We start from the raw sequence: 17,895 nt of genomic DNA, 5'->3' as shown, positions 1-17,895 counted from the left end.
CACCACCATTGGAGGCTAGGGATGTCAATCACCAGGTCCCGGCTGGAGATTCACCGCTGGCATCAGGCGATCATTGGGCAAAGCTGACAGGGGAGAGACCTGTGTGTAAACAACACAGCTCTCTCCTGCCAGCAAGGACATGCTGCTGTGTATTCTTTTGCACAGCAAATAAATACAAAGCAGCATGTCTCCCTAGTTAAACACACAGAGCACATCATGTTAAAAAAGCACACAGTTAACCCTTTGATTGCCCCAGTTAACCCCTTCCTGCCCAGTGTCATTAGTAACAGTGTCAGTGCTTTTTATTCGCACTGATCACTGTATTAGTGTCATTGGGATGTCAGTGGCAGTTAGTCAGTTCCCACCCAGTGTCAAAATGCCCGCCACAGTCCTGCTATAAGTTGCTGATCGCTGCCATTACTAGTATAGAAAAATTAGTAAAATAAAAATTCCAGTAAATATACACACCGCCATTTGTAGATGCTATGACTTTCACGTAAACCAATTTACATGTATTCGGATTTTTTTAATTTTTTTTTTTTAGCAAAGACATGTAGAAGAATACATTTTGGCCTAAATTTGTGCAGAGGTGATCAAATACCACCAAACGAAATCTCTATTTGTGATAAAAAAAAAAAAAAGGACATAAATCTCATTTGGGTGCAGCATTGCATGACCACGCAATTGTCAGTTAAAGTAACGCAGCACCATATCGCAAAAAATGGCCTGGTCAGGAAGGGGGGGTAAATCCTCTGGAGGGCAAGTGGTTAACTACCCAACCTATTATAAACATTTTCAGCCATTCTTAAATGTTTACATTTGTTGTTTTGAGCAACCAGTATGAAGGAGAATTAGTGGTAAAAAGGACTTGTGGGTTTACCCAATCATTTTCTGTATATGCATCCTTTATGATCTGCATAACTAGGGTCATGGTAGAGGGCGTGTCCTTTGCTTTCATACCTGGCGGTGAAAGGTGTCCCTCTTTCCCCATCTCAGAAAACTGGGAGGTATGCAGGTACAGTAAAACACTGGTTCATCTGCCAGAAATCCAGTGAACTCCTAACATCCTGTGTTCTGTTTCTCTGCTGCAATAAAATCCCAAGCATCTCTGCCTGAGTTCTGCTGAATTATACCGCCCTCCTTATCTCCATAATATAAATGGGAGGTGTTCTGTAATCCTGCAGCAAAGAACTGGGCAAGGTTGACAATTATTTTCCTAGCATAGCATTGCTATGCATTAATTTCCAAGATGCTGTCCATGTACTGTGTGTAGGGAAAGGGCTCTTGGGAGTTGTAGTTTTGGTGGGCTTACCTTTGTCAATAGGAAACTACCTAGTTCCTTCCTTCCAGCAGGTGCCTCTGCAACAATTTTAGAAGCATGGTAATGACATCATAGGGAATAATAAAGCTGTTTCTCACAGGATGAACAACGTAAAAAAAAATTATGCACACTGTAGAGGGAAGAGGTTGGAATGGGAGTAAATTTAGGTCATGACATTGTGGGCAGGCCTACCGTGTTCATGCACTGGAAGTACCTTTGCCTGAGGTCACGCTCACCAATGCCCAGAACCAAGCAGGGACTGCGGTCATGTGCAAAGTAAAACATTAAGGCAGTTCCCCGACTGTAGTAATGAAGTGGAGTTGCTCTGTTAGGTGATGTCCCATCACTCTACACACGGTGACTTCTACTTGTTGGAGTGGCCGGTCAAGCCGCACCACCTCCACCAGTCAGCGTACCTCTGTTACCTCACTCCCAGTAACAGTATGTGATCCCACCAGACACATAGCGCGGATCTCATGTGTGTCCTGCATTACGGTTCGTCATCCATGCCATGCAGCTAAACTGAAGGTCTCTGTGACATTGGTCTGCTCCCGGTTGCTATAGCACAGGGGTCTCCAAATTGTGGCCTGAGGGCCGGATATGGCCCTTTGCTACCCTTCAGGCACTATTCCTTCCACTGAGACCAACAATGGGACAGCACTTCTTCCACTGAAACCAATGATGGTGTACTATTCTTCCCACTAATACCATTGATGGGGCACTACTCCTCCTACTGACCATCAACCCTGAGGCCATGTTTATTCTCACTGATGCTGGGGCTAGAATATTTTCTATCCTCACTGGTCCTAATCCGTCCATCCTAAAGTCTGAAGGTCCATATACTGGCCCATTGTTTGAAAAGTTTGGAGACCCCTGCTATAGCAGATGGACCATGAGGTAGAGGGCCAAAAGCAGTGACCCCCCCAGCTACTGGAGGACACCTCACCCTGCCCAGGTACCACACCTAGGACTCGTTGCCTTGTATCTTGAACACGTACTTGGTTACAATTTACAACAACCTTGCTCTTCCTTAACCCACTGCATAGACATTGTAATGTGGTGTTCGGTGAAGCCATTCTCACTCATGCACTATATTGTACATTATATACTTCTCACCATTGTCTTAACAGTTGCCGGGAAGCTGCTGTACCCAAAGGTTTTTTTTAACCTAGAATGCATGAAGGTAAAAAAAAAAAAAATCTGCCTTTATAACCACTTTAATGAAGGTCTTCTGTATGGTAGGCTCAGATAGATAGTGTACACAAAATCAGATGTAATAGAAGATGGGTTTTTTTTGTTTTAAAATGATTGTGCTGAAGTTTATACATGTCTGCAAGACTCATGCTTGTAGTACGGTAATGTAAGCCTATTTTATGGGTACAAGAAGGCTTTTGTTTTAGTTAACCACGCCCCTTTATGCCCCTCCCACTGCTAACCTAATTTTGAAATGTAGAAACCTAGAAAAGTGACAGCAAAAAAAGATAGTGGTCCATCGAGTCTGCACGTTTTTTGTGTGTTTTTTTTGTTTTGGGGTTTTGTAGATCTATCCTGGTCTCAAGCATGTTTGAAGCTATTTACTGTTGACTGGCTCACTACCTCTGCTGGAAGTTTATTCCAAGCATCAACTACTCTTTCATTAAAATAGTACTTTCTGAGATTAGTTTTGAACTTTCCTCCAGTTAGTTTAAGGTCACGTCCCGTGTTCTTGATTTTGTGTTGAAAATACTGCACTCCTGAGCCTTATTCACCCCCTCACATTTGCCACGAAGTACATAGCGTGCCACATTACTTCCCCACCTAAGGTTCTCAAACACTCCTCAGGTCTTTTAAAATCTTACCAACACCCCAACCACAATGAAAACCATGCCCACTCTTTGCTACAGTGCACTAAGCATGCCACAATTTAACCAAGCAATGGGCCCAGCCTATGAACTTGCACACAGTCCCAAACATTTCATAAAACGCCCATGCTTCAGACCAGGCTCAAGGAAAGTTTACCAGGCTTTACTGAATCTCTCAACAAGATAAAGTGCAATACAGTTCCAGACTAACTGAACTTTGTGACAGCCCAGGCATACCTTCTAGAGGTGAGAGTCCATAGTGGCTATTCCTGGTAGTACTCCAGTATTCTCAGTAGCGGCAGACTACAGGACACAGCAGTCCCTCCTCCTGGGTCTCAGTGGGAAAACACAACAGCAGAGCCCCAGGTAGGGTTGCCATCTCATCCCTTTAAAGCCAAACACATATTAATTACACAGGTTCTGTGGCTGATTAAAATGGTAATTAAACTCAGTGCCTTATCTGCATTAAATTAGCCCCAGAACCTGTGTAATTAATGTGTTCGGTTTTAAAGGGATGAGGTGGCAACCCTATACAGGACACAGCAGTCCCTCCTCCTGGGTCTCAGTGGGAAAACACAGCAGCAGAGCCCCAGGCCTCAGCCTTCCTCCAATTTATACCACAGGTGGGCCAACTGAAGTCCAAAATAACAGCAAACCGGGAATAATCAGATTAACCATTTCCCTACCCAGCTTGGGCCAATCACTGACTACCTTAAGCAGTACCCAACCTACTTGCACCTATACCAATCCTTTGGCCTCGTTCACACATGTGATGGTCCTAATGTGACAGCCATGCTCCCGGTTGCTATAGCACAGGGGTCTCCAAATTGTGGCCTGAGGGCCGGATATGGCCCTTTGCTACCCTTCAGGCACTATTCCTTCCACTGAGACCAACAATGGGACAGCACTTCTTCCACTGAAACCAATGATGGTGTACTATTCTTCCCACTAATACCATTGATGGGGCACTACTCCTCCTACTGACCATCAACCCTGAGGCCATGTTTATTCTCACTGATGCTGGGGCTAGAATATTTTCTATCCTCACTGGTCCTAATCCGTCCATCCTAAAGTCTGAAGGTCCATATACTGGCCCATTGTTTGAAAAGTTTGGAGACCCCTGCTATAGCAGATGGACCATGAGGTAGAGGGCCAAAAGCAGTGACCCCCCCAGCTACTGGAGGACACCTCACCCTGCCCAGGTACCACACCTAGGACTCGTTGCCTTGTATCTTGAACACGTACTTGGTTACAATTTACAACAACCTTGCTCTTCCTTAACCCACTGCATAGACACTGTAATGTGGTGTTCGGTGAAGCCATTCTCACTCATGCACTATATTGTACATTATATACTTCTCAAACACTCCTCAGGTCTTTTAAAATCTTACCAACACCCCAACCACAATGAAAACCATGCCCACTCTTTGCTACAGTGCACTAAGCATGCCACAATTTAACCAAGCAATGGGCCCAGCCTATGAACTTGCACACAGTCCCAAACATTTCATAAAACGCCCATGCTTCAGACCAGGCTCAAGGAAAGTTTACCAGGCTTTACTGAATCTCTCAACAAGATAAAGTGCAATACAGTTCCAGACTAACTGAACTTTGTGACAGCCCAGGCATACCTTCTAGAGGTGAGAGTCCATAGTGGCTATTCCTGGTAGTACTCCAGTATTCTCAGTAGCGGCAGACTACAGGACACAGCAGTCCCTCCTCCTGGGTCTCAGTGGGAAAACACAACAGCAGAGCCCCAGGTAGGGTTGCCATCTCATCCCTTTAAAGCCAAACACATATTAATTACACAGGTTCTGTGGCTGATTAAAATGGTAATTAAACTCAGTGCCTTATCTGCATTAAATTAGCCCCAGAACCTGTGTAATTAATGTGTTCGGTTTTAAAGGGATGAGGTGGCAACCCTATACAGGACACAGCAGTCCCTCCTCCTGGGTCTCAGTGGGAAAACACAGCAGCAGAGCCCCAGGCCTCAGCCTTCCTCCAATTTATACCACAGGTGGGCCAACTGAAGTCCAAAATAACAGCAAACCGGGAATAATCAGATTAACCATTTCCCTACCCAGCTTGGGCCAATCACTGACTACCTTAAGCAGTACCCAACCTACTTGCACCTATACCAATCCTTTGGCCTCGTTCACACATGTGATGGTCCTAATGTGACAGCCATGCAGGTGAGTGGCCCCAAACACACTGCATTCAAGTTCTGCACAGCCACGGAGTCCTAATAGACTTGAGACACTAACGGACACTGATACCAATTTAATATATAAAAAAAAAAAATCTTCACCTTTGACCGTGACCTTGACCCAAACACTAACCCTGGCATTGAACTAGATCAAACCTTGATCTTTTGATTTTTTTTCTTTTATTTTTTAATATTTATCTTTTTTTTTTTAAGCGCTTCCTGACCGGCCTATAGCAGATATACTGCGGGTGCGCAAAATCGTATGTATGTATGAGTGTGTGTATATATATATTTATATATAATGTGTGTGTGTGATTTTGCATTTCCGGTAGGGGGGTGCATGCGCGCCCTACCCGTGCCGCCATTTGTGGCCGCAGCTGTCAATCACCGGGTCCCGGTCGGTGCTTACTCGCTGGCGCCCGGTGATTGCTGAGCATTTCTGACAGTGAGAACTGTATGTAGACAAAACAGTTCTCCTCCCTGTCAGCTCATGCACACTGCCTTACATGGCTGTGCACAGCACAGCACAGCCATGCAAAGCAGTAAGCTTACACTGAAGCACATGGATACAGCCCAATGTAAAACAGCACACAATTAACCCTTTGATTGCCCCTTCCAGCACCTGGAAGTTGAGATGCCACAAAAAACCGCCCCGGTCAGATTATACAGGCATCATTGCCCATGTGAACAAGACCTTAGCAAAAATAATTTACAGCTGTATTATTTTGCACATACATGGTTACATAGTTGATAAGGTTGAATAAAGACACCAGTCCATCTAGTTCAGCCTGGGAACATACATATCCGTTTTGTGACTTTATTTATTAAAGCAACATTATAGTCATTTTTTCAGATACTAATATAACGTATATGTATTAGCTGTTTTTCTATAAATTTCCTCTTCTGAGCCTATTTTTTTTAAACTGTCCCCCAGTCGCACTGACATTTATTTGTGCCCTTTGTATCACCTCTGGAGTCGAGTCCCATAGGAGTCTTTTCTATGTGCGTGTGCAATCCCCCTTTGAACTATAACTGTACTTGCAGCTGTTCACACTCATAGGCAGCCCAGATCCACTGTCAATCACTGCTGTCAGAGGAGGACAAGCATGGCTTCTCTGAATGACTGCATGTACAGTTGTAGTTCAAAGCATGAACGTGCACACACAGGAGACTTCTACGGGACTTCATAGGTCCTAGTGACAGAGGGGGGTACAAATAAAACAGGGGTGTGTTTTTTTACAGTTTAAAAAGTAAGTTCAGAGGAAGAAATTTATAGAAAAATCAGCTAATGCATGTAAGTTATATTAGCATTTTTTAAAAAGACATTCATGTCACTAAGTATGCAAATAATAAATATGCAAATAATAAGCCCTTGCTACAAATGTATCTAATCTTTTTTTGTATTACCTTTATTCTTTATCTAAACAGGCAGCTTTGACCAGGGATTCACTTATCAAGGTTGCTCTATGTGAACAATCCTGTGAATGCAGCATGAGTCACAGCCCCAGCCTCACCCTGGGTAGGAACACGCACTCTCAGCAGTCTGAAACATCCTCATGTCTCTCTGCTGGCAGTGATGGCGTCTGCTAATCTGAGAAAGCTGCTGGAATGTTCCGGTTGTCTGAACATTTACACCGATCCCGTTTTGCTAAATTGTGGACACAACTACTGCCGATCCTGTATTGATCGTGTGCTGGATACACAGGAGGGGGCTGGAGGTTATTCCTGTCCTGAATGCAGAGAGGAGTTCCAGGAGCGACCTGCACTGCACAAGAATATAATATTAGGTAACATAGTTGAGGATTTCCTGTCTGCTCAGCCAGATCAAGAGGAACCCGGCATCTCCTGTACTTACTGTATTCATGCTCTTGTGCCTGCTGTTCAGATCTGTCTGCTGTGTGAAGCTTCTCTGTGCAGTAACCATTTGAAGGTCCACAGCAAGTCACAAGAACACGTCCTATCTGACCCCACAACTTCTCCAGAGGATAGGAAAAGCTCCCTCCATAAGAAGATCCTGGAGTATAACAGCACTGAGAACTCTGAGTCTGTCCGTGTGTCCTGCTGTCTGATTGCAATACATAAAGGTGACCAAGTGGAATCAATGAATGAAATCTCTGAGAGGACAAAGAAGATGAAAAATATTCTGCAGAAACTGATGACAAAGAAAGAGGAGATGGAGAAGAAAGTCCAGAATCTGCAGGAACATCAGAGGAAAGTAAAGAAAACAGCAGACATTGAAATAAAGAGGGTCATTGACTTGTTTTTGGAACTCAGGAGACAGCTGGACAACCTGGAGAACAGAATCCTAAGTGAGATCTCCAGGCAGGAAAATGAGCATTATCTTTTAATTTCAGATATGATCCAGCAGATAGAAACAAAAAAGGATGAATTGTCCAGGAGGTTGAATCACATTGAGGAGCTGTGTAGCAAGACAGATCCACTGACTGTCCCACAGGAACTAGACACAGGTGACTTGTGTAATACTGTGGATGAAGATAATGAGGACACAGAGACATTTGCAGAACAGCTACAAACTGATGGTGATCTGAATGTGACTGAAATCTCGCAAATATTACGCAAAGGTTTAGCTAATGTAATAACAGAGGTTAATGGAGGGATCTATATACAGGAAGCCATAGACATTTTGCTGGATGGAAACTCTGCTACCCATAATATTCATATATCAGATGATATGAAAACTGCAACCTTGTTGGGAAACCAAAATCGCCCAGAAACACCAGAGACTTTTCAGTTTTATCCTCAGGTTATAAGCAGAGGGACCTTCAACTCAGGGAGACATTACTGGGAAGTGGACGTCAGGGGATCCCATTATTGGAAAGTCGGCATGTGTTATCCTAGTATACAAAGAAAAGGAGGAGAAAGGAGTGCAGGAGGCCTGTCTGGTCTACAGGAATTTGGATATAATGACAAGTCTTGGGTAATGGAGAGGTGGAATACTGACTATTTTATGATACATGACCACATAAGGTTCCAGTTACCTGATATTATCACAGGTGATAAGATTAGAGTATTACTAGATTATGAGGCTGGGCAGATTTCATTTTATGATCTGGGCAACCCAATCCACCACCTGCACACCTACATTGCCACCTTCACTGAGCCTCTCCATGCTGCTCTACTTGTATGGGATGATTATGGTTTTTTAACAATATGTGGGGGTAATCGACATTAAAATGTGAGATTTCTACCTGAAACTGGTGAGATCATAGGGAATTTGACTAGGTTGAATTTACAGCCAATGGAAATAGGTAGTGTCACTCAGTGTCCTGCCATGTTTTCTATAGAATGTTCCTCTTTTATAGAGCCCAGCTGTCAGTAATGACTGTTATACCTGAAAAACCTGTCATATTATTGGACTCCTCAGATGACCAGAATACGTCAGCACTTGGGGAAGAGTGCTGTTAGGTCAATCTTAACCAACTCCTGTGGCCAAGAACTTGGGTCTTCCCACACCTCAATTTTGTCCAGCAGGCTTATCCATCCTAGTTATCAGTCAATACTTGTGATAGGGACCCAAGCACAGGAGCAGGCTGAGATTTATACAATAGAGGGACCCAGATTTCAGGGCTCCCTGAGTGCTCTACAAGGTATGACTGGGCTGGGGGGCATTTGCCACCTAGGCGAATGCAAATAAGATATGTTGGGCTGGTGGCACCATTGAGACCATGATTAGAATGAGACCCACATTCAATGACAGCTGCTGGCCATTCTATAGATACCTGTCTTCCAGCACCAATTTAGTTGGCAGCTCCAAGATTTCATGTGCCATGTAATTTCAATGTGGAGAGCCATAGAGAAAGATGATGCCATAATATGTGATCACAATCCAGTCTTACTGTCTCTCCTCTCTCCCCGTCCTCTACAATCCAGACTTGTTACTTCTTTCTAGCTTTCTTAATCTCAATGCCCCCAAAAATTAGCTAATGCCCTATTGATTTATGCTTCTTAAAGTGTATGTATAGCCAAACATTTTTTTTTTTGCATAGAGTAGGGAAGGGTAGCATCTTCTGTCAGGTTATTTATTGCTGACTGCCCCACTGGGGAGATTTCCCCTTCCTTCCTGTTCTGGATGCACAAGAGAAAATGGAAATGGAAGGAATAAAAGGGAAAACTAAAGGGAATTTCCATCTTTGACAATTGTCAGCAGAACCTTTATCCCCAATGGAAAATTTCCCCTCACCTCCTGCTCCGGTGCCAACTGTAAAATTTTGCATTTCCCAACACTTTCTGGTCACCAGGACAAAACATGGAGGGAATTGTATTATGTGAAAATAGTTATGCATTTATATATATATTTAAATGAAAATGATATGAAATAATCCTTCCCTACTTCATCCAAAACTGTAAAAATGTTTTTTTACATACATTTTAATAAATAAAATGAACTGAGTTTTTTGAGTTATGTGTTTTTTGAGTTAGTTATCTAAGATTTTGGATAATTGAATATTGTCTGTTTACAAATATATATAAATGGGCCACTGTACAAGAGACTCAGATTTCCAGTATGACTGCTCTCAGAGCACCCAACTCTCTGTACTTCCAGACCACAAACAATAAAAGTTGCTGAGGATGCATTTTTTTTAAATTTCTTAAGCGTGAATTGTATAATAAAGAAAATACAAAAATGTAGGTGAATAGCATTCATTTTACATTTTAGTTCTAAAATTTGTAGGCTTATTTGATACAGTATATTCACACAAGAGCAAACCGCTAAATGCAAAGCATAATAGCATAGAAACCGATGGGAGCTTTTCAATAGTCTGATCTCAGTGAACCAAATTCTGATTGGTTGCTGCGGATTACCACACTGCTTGAAATTGTAATTGCATAGTCTGTATCTGTCTTGCTCAGAAATTTTTTTTATAAATTCCATGTGAAGTCTGTTAGGGCAAAAATATATGCTATACATGCATATTATGTTTTATTTCTTAAAAACCCTGCAAGTACAGAAAAATACCTGTTGATCTGCCAGAAATGCACTCAGCACCTAAATTCTGGTGTGTATTAATACAACAAACAGCATTTCTGTGGTCCAAGTGGTGTCAGACCTGCCCAGTGTTATTTGTTAAACTACTGAATCTCCCCCTCCTTCTACCTATCTCCACACCCTAGAAAAATCATTGTTTTGTAGTCCAAGATAAGCACAGCAAAAGGTTAATAACTTCACATCATCCTCCTCCCTCACCCCTCGGCGAAGTGAAAATTTTCCCCCTCATTCCCAACCCCTGCAACCTCCTGAGCAGGGGCGGACTGACAACTCATGGGGCCCCCGGGCAATAGGGGATCATGGGGCCCTTGTGTCCTTGCCCAAACTCAAAAAAACTATGAAAAAGGCACAGGGGCATCTCATGGGGCCCCCTACTGACCCTCCGGGCAATAGGGGATCATGGGGCCCCTCTGTCCTTGCCCAAACCCAAAAAAGCCTATGAAAAAGTTACCAGGGGTATCTCATGGGGCCCCCTACTGACCCCGGGCCCTCGGGCAGTGCCCGGGTTTCCAAATGGTCAGTCCGCCCCTGCTCCTGAGACACACAAGATGTCCCAGGGGACTGCGGGACCATTCAGAAACCACACTTTGACTTGCACATGGGATCCAGCTGTGAAGCCCCAGGAAGTCACAGCCAGCTTCCCACCAGCAAGATGGGGACCTGATAACCAGCAAAGAACCAGCCGGGGTAATGACAGCACTGGATTATGTATTTGTAGCTGCTGACTTATTTTTTTTTCAAACATAACCGGAGTTCCTCATTAAAATGTTAGTTCATCTATAAAGAAAATCTGTAGGGTGACCTTACACTGGACCCCTTCCTCATCCCCCCCCGGCCCTGCTGTACTAGAGTCCTCTGCTGTCAGACACTGGCATGCTGCTTCTCTCTTCATAATTCAGAAAATTTGCTGAATGGTGAATGTTTTTTGGAGAATAAGGATATTAGTTAACCTCCCTGGGGGTATTCCCAAGTGTAGCTCGGGGTAAAGTTTCAGCACCACAAGCGGTAACCCCGAGCTACATTCTGGAATACCCTGCAGCGTTGTTCCAGGATCTGTTCTTAACTTACCTTGTCCTGCGCTCCCGCGATGTCCCTCCTGCAGTGTCCCCTGCAATGTCCTCGGGCCGATGCCGGCATCCGTCTTCTGGGTTCCGTTCCCTGCGATGTCAGGACATATGGGGGACTGAACTGGCAGGAAATGTAAAAATGTGAAAAAGTGACATTCACTAAATACACTAAAATTACATAGTAAAACATTACTGTATCAAAGCATTTCACATACATTTTGTCCCTAATGCTTTGTCCTGTGCCCTGCCTGCATTTTTACCGTTCTTTCTGCCTGGAAAATGAGAAATGTCCATGGCGTCCAAAAAGTGTCCCTTTAGGTCAAAAGCGATTTTAGACCAGCTAGAAAACCGCGATAGTGAATTTGAACCACTTGCAGAATTGAGTGATAATGATTTGTGGGGAAATTCGTCATCAGACACTGAAAACGATTTTGCGACTTTGCTCAGTGATGTGCAAACTTGGTGCTATATTTCAAATTTCAGTGTTTTTGGTTTGATTATAATATTGAATTAAATTTATTATATTATTTTTTATGATTATTTATTAAATTATAATTTATGATTTCGTGTTTCAAATTTTAACATACCCGAGATGTTTACTAGACACTTGTTCGGACAGATTTCAGTGAGTTATTCCTAAAAATTACAGGCCTACAATAAAAAAATACATATTTCCATGCAAAAAAATGTACCTCTTTGAGCAGAGAAATACTGACATAATGAGACCGCTAGGGAGGCTAATGTCACTTTAGGTCTCATACACACAGGCGTACCTATCTTTACACCTGTGTGAAAGCCAATCTTTGCCCACAAAGGATGCACAAGTGTTCCTTGCATGTGCATGCCTGTAGTTCCATGTATGTCTGTTGGGATGCAGTGGATATAAGGACACAGCCACTGCTCTCAATTTTATTGCCATGTGGGTGCATGTACCTGCACCTGTACAAATGGGACTGTCTACACACGGATGCATGAAACAGCTTTGCATACCCTGCGGGCAAAAATGACCTTTTGCACAGGTGTACAGATAGGTACGCCCATGTGAATGCAATCTTATGCTGCAAAGACATCTGGATTGGGTTGTACCCATGCCACAGCAGTGCTTCCTAAGTGCTTCATAAAAATTAAACCCCCTACTGTGTTCCGAGAGCATTACTGCCACCAAATGTGACCTATTCAAGTGAATGCAGCTTCACCTGCAACTGCTTGGTGTAGGGTTGCAACGTAGTGGTGCAGTGTTTACAGGGTTAAAACAGGTGGTGAGAAGGGGACATGTTGATTCCTCACTGCCTGTTAAACACCTCTGAAAAATAATTTGCCATTAGCCGCTTTTCAGAGGAAAACAGAAACAACTTGTTTTTCATTTGGGGGATCAAAGATTTTACATAAATAGATTAAAGCTGATCATTGTAACCCCCTCATGTCAGTGTTAAAGCAGAACTAAACTCCTAGAAATACTAGCGGTTGCATCCCCCATCAACCAAATTCATCTCCTCCCCAAGTTTCTTCCAGGTGCTTGGTTTTCAGCCTCTTGATTGGTCGTGGGGGGGGGGGTGACTTCATCCCATGCATTTTCATGTGTGTCTGTTATTCTGACACAGCTGCACATGCGCAGCTCAGTGTATATTCAATAGAAAATTGCATGTAGGCAAGTGTCTACTTTAAATGGTTTTTCTTAACCCTCTAACAGCCATTTTTGATGGACAGCTTGGAAAGTTGAAAAATAACAGACTAGCAGAACAACAGGTAAAAAAAACTATTGCAGGGGGATGCAGAAAAACAAAGACTGCATCAGAAAGCATATTTTTACTTATTTTGCATTTAGTCCCACTTTTAGTTAAAAAAAAAAAAATAAAAAAAATAAACAAAGTATCAAAATGATCCTTAGATAATTAATAGTGGCAGACTAAAAATGCTGATTGTAGTCTTTAAAAAAGAGACCACTTTATTAAAGAGGTGGTAAATCCACTTCTTTGATCTTTACCTCTAGGTAAGTCTATAATAAGGCTTATGCAGGCCATAGACGGGAGAAAACTTAAAAAAAAAAAAACGAAAAATCAGTCGTTCAATCAGCCGACATTACCACCATTGGTTAAAAAAAGTCGGCTGATTTTCATCCCATCTACGGCCGGCAATTATATAGAATATGCAGAAGAAGCAGAAATAGAATATGAAGAAGGAGAAGAAGTAGAATATGAAGAAGGAGAAAAAGTTGCAACATTGTATCTATTTGTATCAATTTCAGATACAGATGTTTCTATTTGGATACAAATAGATACAATGTTGCTATACTTTTAAATGTCAAATATAATATCAGACTGAAATTCTTTTTTTTTCTTCTCCTTATTCATATTCTTTTTCTTCTTTTTCTTCATCATCTTTATAGTCTATTTCTTCTTTTACTTCTTCTTATTCATATTCTATTTCTTCTACTTCTACTTCATATTTTATTTCTTCTTTTTATTCATATTCTATTTCTTCTTCTCATTCATATTCTCTTTTTTTCCTTTTCTTCTTTTCCTTCTTCTTTCATGCCACTGCTCATGCGCATTTTTTAAAATCGGAAAAAGATCGGCAGATTTGTCCATCATTGCCACGAAAATCGGCAGAACGACAAATTTGGCCGATTATTTTCCAGCAGTGCCGATAATCCAAAAGGTCAAAATCACTAAAAACGGCCGACCGTTTACCACACTAACGATCCGAAAATCGGCCGATTTTTTTTTTTCAGATGATTTTCAGCCGTTTTTCATTCCATCTATGGCCCGCATTACATAGGTACAGTAAATGTCTCCTAAATGTGCACTGTTTATGAGATATTTACTTTTGCAGCAGCTGGTCACATCACCAGCACATGTGCTCTAAAGGAATGGGATACCCGTGCTGTTCTTTCAGAGCTCTGTGACGCAGTCATGACTCCCATGTGCATGCGCAGGAGTGACGTCATCGCAGCTTAGCCATTCATAAGGCTGAAGTCCATGAACCCAGAAGGAAGACCTGGTAAAGATGGAAGCACCGTGACCTGTGATAGCACGCCGCTGGTGGGCTTCAGTTTGAGGTGTGTCAAAGTACTAGTATGCTGGGCATACTAGCACATTATGACTAAAACCACTTGGTGGTCCATTTTGTTCTTCTTTGGTGCGGTTTACTACCACTTTAAAACAATTAAAATTGGTCACACTTATCAAAAATTTTCCGTAAGGAATATTAATAATCTACAAAGTTTTATGTAAAAAGGTCTGTCATCAACAGTAGTTACAGTCCTCCTATATAGAGGTGTTCCTGGATATTCATCAAAGGTAACTATTATGTCAGAAACAACTTTCCATTCCAGAATTTGTCTAAAGGTATGTCAGTTCTCAGTGTAAAATCAGGGATCTTGATGGCAGCCCTTGTGAGAGGCAAGATGACTACACAGTATGTAGCAGCAGATAATGCTGGATGAGTCAACATTGAATGCTTGACATGTAGGGATCCATTAAGGCTACATTCGCACGTGCATTTTGCCATGGTGTGAATATCAGTGACAGGAATCTACTGATTCCTGCTGCTGTTTTTGACAGGTGTGAGCAGCTAACTGTGGCCACTGAGCCCATACAATGACAGGTTGTCACATTCATAATTTCTAGGGCCAATTTATATACCAGTATGTCTTTGGAGTTTAGGAGGATACCCATGCAAGCACAGGGAGAACATGCAAGCTCCAGGCAGATAGTACCAGGGTTGGGATTCAAACCAACAACCCTAATACTGGCAGGCAGAAGTGCTAACCACATAGCTGCTGTGCTGCTAACATTTTCCATTAGCAATCATCAAAAGCAGCAGATAGATACTACAAATTCCAGGGCCAAAATCTTTCCCCCAATGGAGCCCATCAAAAATATCTTTGTAGTCAAAGGACAGAAATTCACTAGGCTACGGGCTTCACCAGTGCCTCTATAGGTCTGACAACATTCCACACCCATTTGGCACCCATCACTCTTCCTCTGTGGGGACCTTCTCTGTAACCCTAACACTTACCCCCCCCCCCCCCAATAACCCTAATACTGTAACCCTAGTATTAACCATCCATGTAGATCTATTACTAGCCATCTCTGTAAACCCAACACTAATCCTCCCTATAACTCTCCTTGCAACTCTAACACCATACCCTCCTGGTACTCTAATACTAACTCTCCCTGTAACCAATAATAATCCTCTATGTAACCCTAACATTAACCCTCACTGTATTCATTACATTAACCCTCCTTGTAACCCTAACAGTAACCCTCATTGTAACCCCAACACTAACTCTCCTTACAACTTTCCCTGTAATCCTAATCATAACCATCATTTTAACCCCAACACTTAAACATTTAAAACAACTAACAGTACTGAGATGACAGTGTTTAATCTTCATCAGTCCCCAAGGACCACCCAAACCCACTGTTTTTGCGTAAAGTAGCAGATAAAAAATGTAGGCAGGGCCATTAGAACACGAGCATAACATTTCTTTCCTAGGTGCCACTAATGCAGGCCATAGACGGTTTGTTTATCGGCCGATTTTCCGTCCAAAAAACAAAACATCGGTCGTTCTGTAAACTGATGTTGCCACCAATGATTGCGAAAATTGGCCGTTTTTCACAAATTTTCCAGCATAACCGATAAAAGAAATGAGGAGGAACCGCGAAAATCGGTCGATGCCTTTGCCCCACTAACAGTGTGAAAATCGGCCGATTATTCTTTCGGACGGAAAATCGGCCGATAAACGAACCGTCTATGGCCTGCATTACAGGCCTCTTGTTCTAATTTATGTTAGCATGATTCCCTGCTCCATGAGGGAGCATATAACATGTACAGTTGACATCACATGTTCCTTACCATTCCTGACAGTGCACCCTGCATTCTTCATGGCTGAGCCAGATACCAGTTCAGATGACCGGTCATTGGTAGCAATACATTTTCAAAGCTTTACTTTCACAACTTCAAGGTAGACAAGCCACACAACTTCTCACCAATTAAGGCAGCAGTTGTTGGTACTTTCCCAGATTAGGCAATTTATGTCCTTTCCCCAACTTCCTCCTATCCAGGGTACCAGGATCTCTCCAGGCATTTCCCAGCCAGGGAATCCCAGTTGCTGGAAGCTCTACATCGCTGCAGAAAGGGCCTCACCAGGTCCCTTGGGGGCCAACTCTGGAGTCTCACTCTTGTCCTCTAGTCTATCTGCCCAAACTCCTCCTATTCTCTAACATATTCCACTATTTATACATAGGGGAGGGCGTTCTCCTAGTGACCAAACTGGGGATTGTACCAACACCACCTTACACACAGACATAAGGCACCAAATGCACCTTACATGTGTTCAGTGCATTACGTCATGCACTACTTTACACAAATAGCTGCTTACATCTGCCTTGACCTGTTTATGTCTATGGATGGTGTAACAGACTCCTGACATCCCGACTGGGTATCTTTGCCAAGAAGCTGTTTCCTAAGCTCTGGAACACGAAGCAAGTGACTATAGCTGTAGTTACCCCAATGTACTAGACAACACGTTTTTGGAGTAAACAAGAAGAACTGCTTTATTAGAGAAACACACTGAATTTATGCAGAAAACCATCAGATAAGAGCTAATCTCATTATTATAGACAAAGCTTACCCCAGACAGTCCGGCGCCCGCATAGGAATACATTATACATAGGAAGCCATATGTTACAATGATAATTCTTCCTGGATAACTTGAAAACGCAATAAAACACAGAGTTCTCCAGGCAATGTTTCTACTGCTGCCCAAGTCTGTGACAATATTGGCCCCTGTTCCATATTCATTAGATCCAGTTAGATCCAATACAAGTCAGCTTGGGGATGTCTGGAAGCTATACTACAATCCCAGTGTGCCGGGAAAGTCCATTTGCATTGCTGCTTTATCATCCCAGCCTGTACTGCACAGTATAGTTGTAAGGCTGCAGGGCAAGACTCCACCTCAATAAGCATCTGTTGTCCCTGGAAACTCAATTCAACCAGATTATGGGGTTGTGGTCAGTGAGCACCATGAAGGATCATCCATAGAGATATGGCTGAAGTTTTTTCAGGGCCCACACCAATGCCAAACATTCTTTTTCCACAGCTGCATACCCCACCTCCTAGGATAGCAGCTTGCAACTGATGTAGGCAACAGGGTGCTCACTGCCGTCAGCTTCCACTTGGTGTAGCACTGCTTCCAATCCAAAGGTAGAGGCATCTGTATGGACACAAAAATGTCTGTTTGGGTCAGGAGCAGCCAAGACTGGGGCAGAAACTAAAGAATTTTTTTTAGGTGCTGGAAAGCATTCTTGCATTCTGAGGACCACAAGACCTCAGGCGCCCATATAGGAATACTGGACATTATACATAGGAAGCCATATGTTACAATGACAGTTCTATTTGTATAACTTAAAAACAAAATAAAACACAGAGTTCTCAACTTTTCCCCG

The 17,895-nt window shown here is 42.7% G+C and overlaps 1 protein-coding gene across 1 annotated transcript; it reads left to right on the top strand.

The window, feature by feature from the left end:
- The first annotated feature begins 6,796 nt into the window (after positions 1-6,796).
- LOC149434711 (E3 ubiquitin/ISG15 ligase TRIM25-like) lies at positions 6,797-9,778 on the top strand. Its single transcript, XM_089663493.1, has one exon. The coding sequence runs from the start codon at positions 6,945-6,947 to the stop codon at positions 8,559-8,561; it is 1,617 nt and encodes a 538-aa protein (XP_089519619.1). The 5' UTR covers positions 6,797-6,944; the 3' UTR covers positions 8,562-9,778.
- The last annotated feature ends 8,117 nt before the right edge of the window (positions 9,779-17,895 follow it).

The sequence above is a fragment of the Staurois parvus genome, unplaced genomic scaffold (genome assembly GCF_062004578.1).
Source record: "Staurois parvus isolate SC_StPar_1 unplaced genomic scaffold, SC_StPar_1.0 ptg001698l, whole genome shotgun sequence".
NCBI classification, from domain to species: Eukaryota; Metazoa; Chordata; class Amphibia; order Anura; family Ranidae; genus Staurois; species Staurois parvus.
The sequence above is the reverse complement of the archived record's forward strand: the minus strand, read 5'-3'. Positions and strand labels throughout refer to the sequence as shown.

What these genes read in the sequence shown, in the direction of transcription:
- LOC149434711 (XM_089663493.1), top strand. Translation starts at nt 6,945, where the DNA reads ATGGCGTCTGCTAATCTGAGAAAGCTGCTGGAATGTTCCGGTTGTCTG.